A 13,048-nucleotide genomic window follows, 5' to 3' on the forward strand; every position below is an offset into this window, starting at 1 on the left:
TCTGTAGCCCTTTCTGAGGTCCTGACAAGGGTTACGCCTCTACGGCAAATACCGAGGTAGACTCACCCTTTTTCAAGTACCCAAAAAATTTGATAAAATATAAAATCAGCACATTTAGCTGTTGTGTGGAAAGGCTTCAAAGTGGTATGATTCCATTGATGTTCAACAGGTTGTGCTTTTCTAGAATCAAATCTCTGAATTGTCTCTGTTTATATCCTTCAAAGTAGACCTTTGCAACATCTTATAAAGTGCTCTCCATCAATAGCCCACAAAGTTATATATATATATATATATATATATATATATATATATATATATATATATATATATATATATATTGCAAAAATGTATTGCAAAATTGCATATTAATGCCTGTTTATTGCAAAATTGCATATAAAAATGCCCAAACAGGCTATTACACTTTCAGAAATAAAAGGATAAAACATACAATTAATTTGCAACTAATCTCGAGTTACCTATCGACATTATGTGATTAATCGAGGAAATTACACCCCAAACCCCCCCCCCGGTTGTTTTGCAAATCGCACACTGTATATATGTATAGATAGATAGATAGATAGATAGATAGATAGATAGATAGATAGATAGATAGATAGATAGATAGATAGATAGATAGATAGATAGATAGATAGATAGATAGATAGATAGATAGATACGTTAAGACATGTAACATTTCTGTTATTTTTTTTATGTAAATAAAACATTATTGAAAATGTTATTTCTAAACCCGTAACTAATCAATTACATCTGTTAGTTTTCCCGTCTACTTTCAGGAGTTTATTTCCCCTCAGTAGTAAATGCAGCCCAGCGGCTGTCAGTGGTCTATCCGCCCAGCAGAGGGCGCTCCACGTCCACGTCCTCACGTATGAACGAAGGGAGGGAGAGGGAGAGGGAGGAGTCAAGATGGCGACTTTAAATATCTGCCCGCTGCTGTTTTGTTTAGCTTCGTTCTCTCTGGAAATCAGTGCAGCCAAGTACCTGTCGGAGCCCTGCTACAAGCCCATTAAAGATGACAGACCAGACTCAGTCAGGTACGTAATGTGTCAGTGACACAGGTAAAAGATTTTAGCTTGGTATTTAATTAAACACAGAAGCTCCAACGTTCCTAAGGAATCTAGCAACTTCTAAATATTATCTACGACCTCTAGGCACTGCCTGGTATCAAGGGATCCTTTCATTTTAAGAAATGCGTGTTTAAATCTTGTAATAGAAATATTAACAAGGCAAGCTTTTATTTATGGAGGACTTTACATGCAGGTGTAACGCAACGTTTAACCTCAAGAGGTACGCCCCAGGTTATCACAGTGAAATGTAAACATCGCGATAAAACAAGTAACGGTGATTTAATGGTAATAAAAAGCAATGAGGAGTTAAAAGTTTTAGAGAATGAGGAACAGTGAAATCGCTTCGTGGATATATTAGCGAGGAACATTGGCGATATTGTATGAGGAGATTATTAAATATTTAAATAACATTTATAGAAACACTAAAGGTTCAAGATCATACATAGTAAACATCAATATAGTTAAATTTAGAATTGTGTAAAATGTTATTAAAAGAAACTTAAACAGCAATGAAGTAATGACATAAGTTGTATTGAGAGTGTTATAATTTAATAAAATAAGCTATAAGATGTAATAGTTACAAAATGTTATGTTGAATATATATATATATATATATATATATATATATATATATATATATATATATATATATATATATATATATATATATATATATATATATATATATATATTGTGACTTCATTGTTAGCTGAACATAAGGAATATTCCTGAATTGTCTACGTCTTAAGGGGTATTTTGATTGTTGTTGTTTTTTTTTTTTTAAAGAAGTACAAATTGTATTTATCAATAAACAAACTTTTTATGAAGAAAGATTTAACTACTCCTATTAAAATGGAAAAATCTAAGTATGTAATTATTTAAGAAAAACACAAATAGTTTATGAAACTCAGTATTTTTGGACTGATTTGTTGGATGCAAAAAAAAAAAATTTGTTAGCAATATTGGCCCAGTAGTGTGTGGTTTTTTTTTTTTTTTACTTTTTCAGCTTATTTTCATTTGGTCACTCATTAACCTACTTCCCCAGATTGTTCTCTGTGTTACATTATTTCTGGTTGTCTGTTTTAAAAAAAGGATCCCCAAACATTGATAATCAGGTTTGGATCAGGGGAAGTGCTGTCCTGCTACTCGATATCCTGCTGACGTCAGACACCAACACGATGCACTGAACCAGTTATTTAGTCGTGTTTATGGTTAAAAGGTCAATTTTCTCTCACCCTCTCTAGCTTCCCTGACTGCATTTAGCTTGTAGCACGTTTTCTACTTTGCTTGTGTCTAGTCCAGGGGTTCTGCAGCCTTTACAACCCAAAGAGCCATTTTTGCCTTCAGTCCAGCTAAAAAAAAACTTCTTTAGAGCCAAAAAAAATCTTATATGTCCGATAAGGGGGGGGGGGGGGGGTGAGAGAATCTCAATTGTATTTTAGGGTTTAAAATAAAGAAAAACATTAACCTTTTTGCATAAAGACGATTGCTACATTTTCTTGTAAGCACATGGAATAGTTTCTTAAGAAAAATTATCAAAAAATTTATTATTTGGACTTTTTGCATATTCTGCTCTGGAAATTTGTATATTTTATAACATTAGTTGGTTCTTTTGATCGTCTTTAGCCAAAGTCATTAAGAGCCATTGTGAAAGGTGCCAAGACCCAGTTGTGCCTCGAGAGCCGCATCTCCAATGTTTACATTCAGCAGCAACTAAAAGCCACACAATCAGCTGTCTGCCATCTCTCGCATAATATCAGGGTGAAAGTCTAAAGCGGACAGATATTTGGCGCTGTCTTTAAAATGTTTGTTACTGATATCTTTAGATAAGAGTAATATGAAGGCAGCATCTTTTCATGAACTGGTGCGCTAACTCAAAGTTTTCAAAAAACTTTAAACTAATGTCGCATTCATTATTAACTCACTCAAATAAGAATAAAGATAAGCTCACAGGTGTAGTTTAGTATTAGTCGTATAAGAAACGGTGCTCATTCAGTGCCAAAAATAAGATGACATTGAATTAAAAAAAAAAAAGAAACTTTTGCATTTTAGTTTTAAACTTAAATATTGTCTTTGTCTCAATTTTTATCATCTGTGCAAACAGATAGCTTTGTTTTCATACAGCTCCTCACACAACAATTGGTAGAACTAGTGATATTCTGTTTTCTAGCTGCAATAATAACACGCTGGGGAAAAAAAAAAAAAAAATCCATAAACATCAAAGATGTAATCTGAGTGTATTTATTAATATTTATAATGGACTGGACATCTCATATTCAACAAAAATTTATTTATTTAAACTTTAATTAATGCATAGTAGCATTGTTTACAGATAGAAAATCACAAAGAGCTTAGTAATGATACTGTGCGCTGCTTAATGTCTTAAAATACCTTTGCCATCACAATATCAACATGTGCTACATCTTTACTACATCTCTGCTTGGGCCATGGCTGGATTTAGGAAGCTGTGGGTCCCTGGTGTTGGGGCCAGCGTTGGTGCCCTATAAACATCTTTTACTCATGCAAAGTAAATTGATAGTTTGGTAGGACCTGGATCCCCTTGATGATTATATCTTCTTCCATGTGAGGAAAATGATCCGAATTGTTTTCATTTAACTAACCCAGGCCTGTTTAGGTAAATTCAGAAACCAAGGAGCTGAGGGGATGCACTCAAATCTGGATGTCGTTACAACTGACTTGGCTGGAGTTAGGTTATGCAATACTTGACTGTAGTTTATATTCCTAAAAATCCAATAGTATTAAAGCACCTTACCTGATATGGACTCACGGGTGTCTCATAAATAACAAAGTTTGCAAAACATGCTATCATTAAAAAGGAAAATCCAATGAATAAATCTTTTTGGTACCCTTAAAACTCTGTTCCCCTGGGCTGCAGCCCCTGGAAGCCCTTTAGAAAGTCTGGCCACAGGCTTGGATGCAATATTTAATTGGCTGTTGTGTTTCTAGTGCCTTTGCAACCAGGCTCTGTATGTTTATAATATATATAGTTTGCTCAGTTTAGAGCAGGGGTCACCAACATGGTGTCCACGGGCACCAGGTAGCCCCCCCAGGACCAAATGTGGTGTCCTCAAGCCTGTTTAAAAAAAAAAAAAACAGCACAACCCTCCCGTGAGCTGCATTTAAAATGTTTATTTTATTCAGTTCTCTTCCTTTTTAATCATACTTGTATTTGCATAGATTTAAAAATGACAAAAGCGTTAAGAACTTATTTATATTACATAAAGTTCAGGTGAGCTTGGACTCTTGTAGTCCGTCCCCACATCTGATATTCAGTTGTTTGTAGCTGAGATGTTAAAGCTCCTGGGAGTGGCGGGAAAATTGTAATGAATAAAAAAAATATGGGCTAATCATGATAAGTTATATCATATTGTCCAGGAATTGTAACATTGCTACTTAAATAAGATGATTAAACAATATAAACTAGTCATACTCACTGCTATTAAAAAATAAACTCAAATATCCTTTAAACTTCATAGTTAAACTGAAGGGGGCAGCCACTGCACATTTGTTTCAAATATTTTCAAATTTCCCCACTATGGGACCAAAAAAAGACTTCCTATCTTAATTTGAACATAGAAGTTGGCTTTTTATCTGGATGCTGAATTCATGAATGACGAGATTTCTGTTGCGTTTTTGTCCTAGAAGAGACGTCAGTCGTCGGCATACGTCCTGTTTTAGTCAGATAAACTCTCAGGACGTGGCGGGCAAAGCGTTCGCTCAGTTTTGGGGGAGAGAAGGCCCTGCGCCGGAGCTCTGATTGTGCAGAAACGTGATTAAATCACACTTTCACAGCGGCTGCTTCCTCGTCTCTCTCTTGCAGGACTCGTGCGCGACCACACGAGTTTATCAAAGCGTTGGATCTTCCTCCGTCGTGGGACTGGAGGAACATCAACGGGAGGAACTATGTGAGCGTCACCAGGAACCAGCACATCCCCCAGTACTGTGGCTCCTGCTGGGCCATGGGAGCCACCAGCGCTCTGGCAGGTGACCGTGGAAAAGAGATGAGCAGGAAACGGGGAAATAGAAAGGAGACGTAGTAACGGCTGATGTTCTTCCTCTAAAGATCGCGTCAACATAAAGCGCGGTGGAGCGTGGCCGTCCGCCTACCTGTCTGTGCAGAACGTGATCGACTGCGGGGGGGCGGGCTCCTGTTTCGGGGGAGATCACCTGAGGGTCTACGCCTACGCCCATAAAACCGGGATTCCCGACGAAACCTGCAACAACTACCAGGCTGTCAATCAAAGTAAGAAATCCTCCTCCGTTAGCTAGCAGAGAGCATCTGGAGATGCTGATTTAGTTATTTTCCTGTTGAGGTCCGCCCCCCCCCCATGCTAAAACTGATTGAAATCTTCCCCATTATGCGCTGATCTAGATAAACGTGACTGTAAATAATGAAAACTCCTGCTGATTTGTTTCAGGGTGCGTACAATTCAATCAGTGCGGGACGTGCTCCTTCTTCGAATCCTGCGCCGTTGTGAAGAACTACACAGTTTGGAAAGTTGGAGACTATGGAGAGGTTTCTGGAAGAGACCAGATGAAAGCTGAAATTTACACCAACGGGCCCATCAGGTACAGGACGGTGTCCTTTAGGCGCACAAATGTGAACTTAGTGGATCTTATGGAACAATAACACTTTCCAAAAGTCTTCCTACCTCCTGAACTTCTTCACATTTGTCATGTTACAGCCACAAACTCAGTTTATTTGTAGCGTTTTGCTGTAAATATTTTTCTAGCTACCTCTTTACCAGCTTTGCACATCTGGAAACGTAATTATTTTTTTTATTTTTTTGCAGATTCTTCTCGTAAAATTGCTTTAGAATTGATTGAAAGCATTTCTGAACATTGATTTCCCACGTATTGCCACTAATTCTGAATTACACTGCAAAAAGAGAACGAAAAATAAGTAAAATTGTCTTGAAATGAATGTAATTGCCCTTGATTTGAGCAGGTAAATAAGGTTATTTGCTAATTAAATTAGTATTTTTACCCCTAAAATAAGATAGATATACTGCACTTGAAATAAGATGGAGATGAGTTGTTCTTATTTTAAGTGCACAAATCTTATTCTATTCTATTTTTTAGTTCTATTTTTACAATGTAGTTTTATGTCTATCTAGACCAATCAACACATGAATATACTTTGACCTAAATTCGTTCTTTGTAACCCTGGCTGAATGTTAGGGGCCCGGTCCTTCTGGAGGGTGAACCTCTGCCTCAGTCTGAATTGTTGTTGTTTTTTTGGTTTTTTTTGTTTTTGTTTTTTTCAGCCTCTAATAGTTTTTCTCATCTTTTGATTTTTGTTCAGCTTCCCTGCGCCTGGCTCATTAAACGCGTGCCCACATCATGATGCTGCCACCACCATGTTTCAGCGTGTTCAGGGCACTGTGCAGCGTTCACTGTCAGCCGCATTGCATTTTGCATTAAAGACAAACCGTTAGTCCTTTTAAAGGTCATATTTGTGGAAAGCACAACTCATTGTTGACCTGTCAACAGATTTTCCCAACTGAGCTCTAGCTCTCTGCATCTCCTCCACAGTAACCGTGGGCATTTTGTCTTGTTCTTGACATTAATCCTCCCCTGGCACAAAATCCCAAGTGTGTGGTTTTGACAAGAGAACGGTTTAAAAGTTCTAGGGGAGTTAATATTTTTGTTAGGAAATAATAGTTAGTGGTGACTGGGGGGAAAACGGGGAAGCCCAACAGCAGCTCTCTCTGGGGGGATATTAGTCAACCAACGTGAGGTGAACTGACCTGTAGACTTTTAATCTGTAAATCCTGCCTAACAGGAGAATAAACCAACAAATCTTCCTGAAAGAAACAGATTAAAGCTCCTGAAACAGACCTTAGTGCATAGGTGTCAAACTCAAGGCCCGCGGGCCTAATCCGGCCCGTCAAGGTAAATTATCTGGCCCTCGAGAGCCAAAAAAAAGGCATATATCCTTTTAAAAAGTATAAAGTGGCTAAAACTGTGCCTCCTGTAAATGTAACTCACCCCAATATCAACTTTTTTTTGCACATAAACTGTATAAACTGGGCCTAAGGGTGCTACTTTTATGTTACTGTGCATTTTTTATACTACTGTGTGAACTGGAATGAAATTATGAAATGAAAAGTATCGTCTATACACGTGCAAGCGGCCCTTTTTAATGACTTCATGATGCCAAAGTGGCCCCATATAGAAATTAGTTTGACACCTCTGCCTTTGTGCTTCTGACAGGTTAAAGCTAATGATCGAACAGTTTTCAGTCTAATCACAGCAGTTCATTAGAAATTAAACTTGAAGAAAGTGCGTGAGACGTTGCAGACCTGCAGAAAACGGCTTCAGCTCTCGTCTTTGTCTCCCAGCTGTGCCCTGATGGCGACCGACGGCCTGGAGGGATACTCCGGCGGCGTCTTCGCCGAGTTTCACCCCCTCTCTCTGCCCAATCACATCGTCTCGGTGGCCGGCTGGGGCGTCGACGGAGACGGCAGCGAGTACTGGATCGTCAGGAACTCCTGGGGCGAGTTCTGGGTGGGTTTATTTTTGCTCCTCGGCTCTAACCGGCCGCCGCTTCAGCCGAGTTGCTCTCTGAGACACCAGGAATGAAAAGGGTTTTTTTTTGTGTTTCTGGTTTTCAGGGGGAGCACGGCTGGGCTAGAATCGTCACCAGTGCCTACAAAGGAGGCAAAGGCAACTGGTTCAACCTCGGCATTGAGAAAAACTGCGCCTACGGAGACCCCGTTGTAGCATGATTTCCTTCCTCATATAAGCCCAACATGTCACATCCAACCTCTGATGGATTTTTAAACCCCTAAGAAGCTCATTCTGTGAATTAAGGGTTTGATCTGAAGTTTACGTTCATTGATCGGCAGGAATGGTATTAGTTTTTTTTTATGACTGATATGAACTGTTCTCTTTTTAGCAGACTGATTTATACAGCTAGCTACTTTAATTTTATCTTTATTTTTTTTAGAGAACTGGCTGCACCCCTCATGGCACAGATGCTGTATTTAAAGGGTTGAGGTCCAGGTGGCAAAAGCTTAATGTTCGGCTGTTTTATCGAGTCCAAACCCGGTTTTGATGTTTGTTTTTTGGATCTGCTGGAGCACCTAGTTGTACCAAAGTGTTGTTTAGGATGTTACCAATAAAGCAGCTGGAGGGAAGCGGGTCTTATCGTGGGTTCCTACGCTGCCTGGGAGGGTCTGGGTTTTGATTTCAACATCTTCAAGGTTTGGATTCATGAAAAGAAAATGTAGCATTTCTGAACATTTTCTATTGTCTAAATGCAATGGCCTATTTCCTCTTCTGTACCCTAACTAATGCCTTTTTATTTCTCACCCTTTGCTTCTTTCCTTCCTTATGTCCTGTTTTCCATCCTTTCCTTTTATCCTTGCCCGCCTCGGTCATTCTTCTTCTATTTGTTTGCTTTCTTACCCCCTCATTCTGTCCCAGCAGGTCTCTCTTGGAAATGGGAACTTATTTATTATACCTATATAATAAATAAAGGTTTAATAATAAATCATGTTTTATTTATATCTTAAGCTATGCATGGTGGGTTAGAAAAAGCAGTTTTTAATTGCCTGTGGAGCCCTGGACGCAGCCGTCAACGTGGATTTGGGAGGCTGCCAAACCGATAAACAAGCTCCAGCTCCGACGTGGACACCTTCAAGCTGTAATTAAATCAGCAGCTGTCTGTGTGGACAAGCCTAATGCCTTCTGGAGAAAGAATGATGGCCACAGAAGAGAAAGATTTAGCTGTTTTCCCACAATGTTAAGATTGATGTTTGTTGGGGTCTAGTAGCTGCAGTAGTTGTTACAGCCTGGTGGTGGCAGCATCAGGCTGTGGGTCTTGATGGTTAAAACCTGGAAGCAGTAAGGCGTTTTCAACAAGTCAATAATCTTAATCACACATTCAAACTGGACTTTGAATGTTTAAAACAAGATTAATCTTCTGGAAAGGCCTGACCTCAGCCCCACTGAAGGTTTGTGGATTGTGCTTAACTGAGATGAATGCATCTCGGTTGTCTGCAACTTGCTGTGGGACATTAATACAAATATTAGTGTGTTTTTATGTATAACATTAACTCGGTGCAGATGGGGTGGGGGAAATTTCACAATAATTCCAACCAATTCTTGGTTTTTAAAATCTTAGACTTGGACAAACTTTATTGTCATTTTGTATGCACAGAGTCCATACAAAACAAAAATTTGTTGCATACTGCTTACGACAATGTAATGAGATTACAATTGAAATAAAATAATATAGAGTGCAGCAGTGATAAGAATGTACAGTGCAGGAGAAAAGCAGTTTAAAAAAAAAGTGTACTGAACAATGTTCAACCATGTTTATAGTGCAAAGACGCTTTAATTTTATTTTTTTGTCTAAAGTTCAATGTTGGCAGTGCAAAATAATAATAATGGTGTAAAAATGCAGAAAACGTTCAGTTGTGTACTTTTAAATTTAAGTCGATTATAAAAGTTCAGCAACGTTGGCAGCGCAAAATAATGATGTGAAATGGCCATAAAGTTAAGCTCTGTGCATGTATAAATTGCATTGAAGTGTTAATATTTCTACACCCCAATAAACAATGACCTAAATAAATCTTTTAGAGCTAAACGTAGGACATGCATGCTCCTTTTGCGAGATCTAAACTGTAGAAACCATATCCCTGCAGAGAATTAGTGAAAATAATGCCAGAGCCCCCCCCGAACCATCTCCGGGTGCAAAAACTGATGTGTTCTCATAACAAGATGCAAAATCACACGTTTCACACGAGGGAACTATTTATGCCCTCTTGCACTAGGGGAGCCGAGGCTCTCGCATAATTCAACATCAGCAGGTCTTAAGATGTGAGAGCTTGCGGTTACAGAGCAGTTTACTTTGATGCATCGTCACACAAATGGCTCCTGATGAGCCTGGAGACTGACCGCTCACATATTTACCAGAGTAAACCTGCATGCATTCAAACTCCATCCTGTTAACAAAGCTGAATTGATCTTAAAACCGGATTCTAACCTGTGTTCGTTTGATTTTGTTTACGTTTGGTGCTGATCTGTGAGGAAGAAAAGGTTGAATTATTTGTATTTAGAGAGCAGATGAATAGATTTCTCCAAATGAAATGGACAGAGAGGCCTCTGAGTTTTTTAAAACCCAGTCACTGAATTATCACCACAAAGAGAGGAAATGTTTTAGTTGTCTCTCTTTTGGTTTGTTAATATGCAACAACAACAACAGAAAATACCGCTTATTCAGGAATACACAAACAAGCTGATCCATCCAGCAAGATGAAGACAGAAGAGTTTCCAGATTTTTTTTCTCTCGGTGGAAAAAAAATAATTATATATATATATATATATATATATATATTCTATCACAAGAGGCAGGGTTCACCCTGGACAGGGCACCAGTCTGTCGCAGGGCAACACAGAGACAAACAGGACAAACAACCATTCACGCACACACTCACACCTAAGGAGAATTTAGAGAGATCAATTCACCTGACAGTCATGTTTTTGGACCGTGGGAGGAAGCTGGAGTACCCAGAGAAAACCCACACATGCACAGGGAGAACATGCAAACTCCATGCAGAAAGACCCAGGGCAAGGGTAGGACTTGAACCCAGGACCTTCACAACACGTCATCTCAAGGCACTTTACAAAGTCAAATCTAATCCTCCAGACAGGTTGGTCAGAAAGTTTCCTCTCTAAGGAAACCCAACAAATTGTATCAAGTCTTGAGCGTAGAGGCACAGTGGACAGCCGTCTGCATTGTTGATGGTTTTGCAGCAATCCCTCATACTGAGCATGCATGAAGCGACAGTGGAGAGGAAAACCTCCCCCAGAACCGGGCTCAGTGTGAACAGAAATCTGCCTCGACCCACTGGGGGTTAGAGAAGACAGAGCAGAGACACAAAAAGCACAGAAGCTCAAATTGATCTAGTAATCTGTTCTACATTAGATGGTAATAGTGGATGATATGTCTCCCCTCGATGATGTCACAGCTAACAGAACGCCAGACCAGGTGTACCTTCTATGAAGATGGAAAAAAACACAGAGAACAAAAAAGTTTAAACGTTTAAATAATTCAAATTGGAGAACAGTAGGAGCACATGCAGACCTGAGTTTACATCATGGAGATGAAATGAACATGAGTGACTTTATATGGAAAAAGTAGCGACAAGTATTACGACACGGACTGGACTGTTTAACCTCTGCTTGACCACAGGGGAGTTTTAGCATTTCTTTAGGCATCACAAAACTGATCCTTAAACCTAAAAAGGACAACAACAAAAAAAAAAAACATCCTCAGACTTTACTAGTGAAACTTCAATAAATGTCTTTTTGGTAGTTCATTTAAAATGGTTGGTTTCCAGGCACAAAGGCAGCTTTAAAGTACAGTCTGCCAATCGGGTGGATCCTCAGCAGTCATTGTGCAAGAGGAGGGGTTCACGTTAAACATGTGGCCGGTCTGTCACAAAGACACACAGGGTAAACACACACTCACTCATACAGTACTCAAGGGCTTAAATTTAGAGCAATCATTAAACCCAACAGTAATGTGCGTGGAATGTGGGAGGAAGTTGCATACTCGGAGAGAACCCATGCATGCACGTGGAGAACATGCAAAACCCGTGCAGAAAAGGCCCAGGCCAGGATTCAAACCCACAATATTCTTGGTGCAAGGCAACAATGCTGCCAACACCACTGACTGGTGACATAGAAGAATTTAATGGTAACTGATTGAAATCCTATAAGCTAGGGACAGGGGTGTGTGTTTCGACATAAAAGCAGGGTGACGCAACAGGAAAAACCAGCAGCGAACAATGGAAGCCAAGGAGCTTAAATACTGCGGAGGAGTTGAGAATGACGTGAAACCAGGTAAGTGATCAGAGGAATGCAGATCGGCCAGGAACAGAGCTGAGTAGGGAAACTGAAGCAAGCCTAGCACCAACACAGAAGTATGCACCCTAATGCACGGAGAACAGAGCATAAACACGTAGGAACTCAACACAGAGAGATTAAATGAATACGGCAACACCTTACTAGCAAAAATAAACAACCCAGAGATACGACAAACAGTTTCACTGTCTGTTGATTCGACGTAAAGTTGAAAAGATTTGGAGATAGTCTTTATTCGTCTTCTATTTAATCCTCTATGTAGAATACCAGTAGGAGCAAAACAGCCCCAGCGGGCTTGACAGCCTGAAGGGTGTTCTCAGGATTGAAACGTTCACTTTGGCACCTCCAAATATCTGGCTCATAATTTTGGCCAAGCAGCTCAGTCTTGGTCTCGTTTGATCGGAAAACATTTCTCCAGAAGACATTTGACAGGTCTATATGTTCAGCTGGACGTTTATGTCACATTTTTTTTTTAAAGTACCTTTTCAGTCCACATAAAACTTGTTTCCCTGTGATCAGTGGCCCAACATGTTCCAGTTTAACCTAATTGGTTCCTGGGTTAGTCCTGAACATTGAACCCAATTATCTTTAATCCAAAGGTGACTGATTGGGTCAGATGATTAAAACTTAGACATAATTCCGGCTAGCATTAAGCTTCAGGAAGGCCACAGACCTGAATTATTAAAAACATTGCAGACGGTGATAAAAAAAAAATATACATCTAGAATTATAACCAGCTTGTTGATGGCTACAAATAGGGCGTTTAACCGAAAATTAGAGGGGGTGTATGAATGAATACATTTGAACCTTTATGTATAATTATGACGGTGTTTGGATTAGCGAAACCTCAATGTAATTTCAAATTTTAAAATATATTGAAGTTGCTATTTTGTGCTCTAGATTTCTTCGTTCGGTCATGGAAAGTAGCCCCCCAGTTTTCCTTCTTCAAGGTTCCCTCTCTGCTGCTTTCAGCTTCTCTTTTCATCCATGCTGCTCCCTCGCTCTGCATGTGTTTGATCCGACCTTGTGCCCTGCTGTGAATGTGTAAAGGTTCAAGTCTGAAT

General features: G+C 39.4%; 1 protein-coding gene across 1 annotated transcript; it reads left to right on the forward strand.

The window, feature by feature from the left end:
* The first annotated feature begins 897 nt into the window (after positions 1 to 897).
* LOC105932234 (cathepsin Z) lies at positions 898 to 8,248 on the forward strand. Its single transcript, XM_036138511.1, has 6 exons — positions 898 to 1,052; positions 4,927 to 5,090; positions 5,170 to 5,349; positions 5,525 to 5,675; positions 7,451 to 7,616; positions 7,724 to 8,248. Exons 1-6 carry the CDS (start codon positions 925 to 927, stop codon positions 7,835 to 7,837), a joined length of 903 nt encoding a protein of 300 aa, XP_035994404.1. The 5' UTR covers positions 898 to 924; the 3' UTR covers positions 7,838 to 8,248.
* Positions 8,249 to 13,048: the final 4,800 nt, after the last annotated feature.

This window comes from Fundulus heteroclitus, chromosome 6, assembly GCF_011125445.2.
Source record: "Fundulus heteroclitus isolate FHET01 chromosome 6, MU-UCD_Fhet_4.1, whole genome shotgun sequence".
NCBI classification, from domain to species: Eukaryota; Metazoa; Chordata; class Actinopteri; order Cyprinodontiformes; family Fundulidae; genus Fundulus; species Fundulus heteroclitus.

Bases quoted from the DNA above. Each gene is read 5' to 3' on its own strand.
- LOC105932234 (XM_036138511.1), top strand. From the start codon at position 925: ATGGCGACTTTAAATATCTGCCCGCTGCTGTTTTGTTTAGCTTCGTTC. The intron at 5,350-5,524 runs GTAAGAAATCCT...GATTTGTTTCAG, and splicing joins CTACCAGGCTGTCAATCAAA to GGTGCGTACAATTCAATCAG. The intron at 7,617-7,723 runs GTGGGTTTATTT...TCTGGTTTTCAG, and splicing joins ACTCCTGGGGCGAGTTCTGG to GGGGAGCACGGCTGGGCTAG.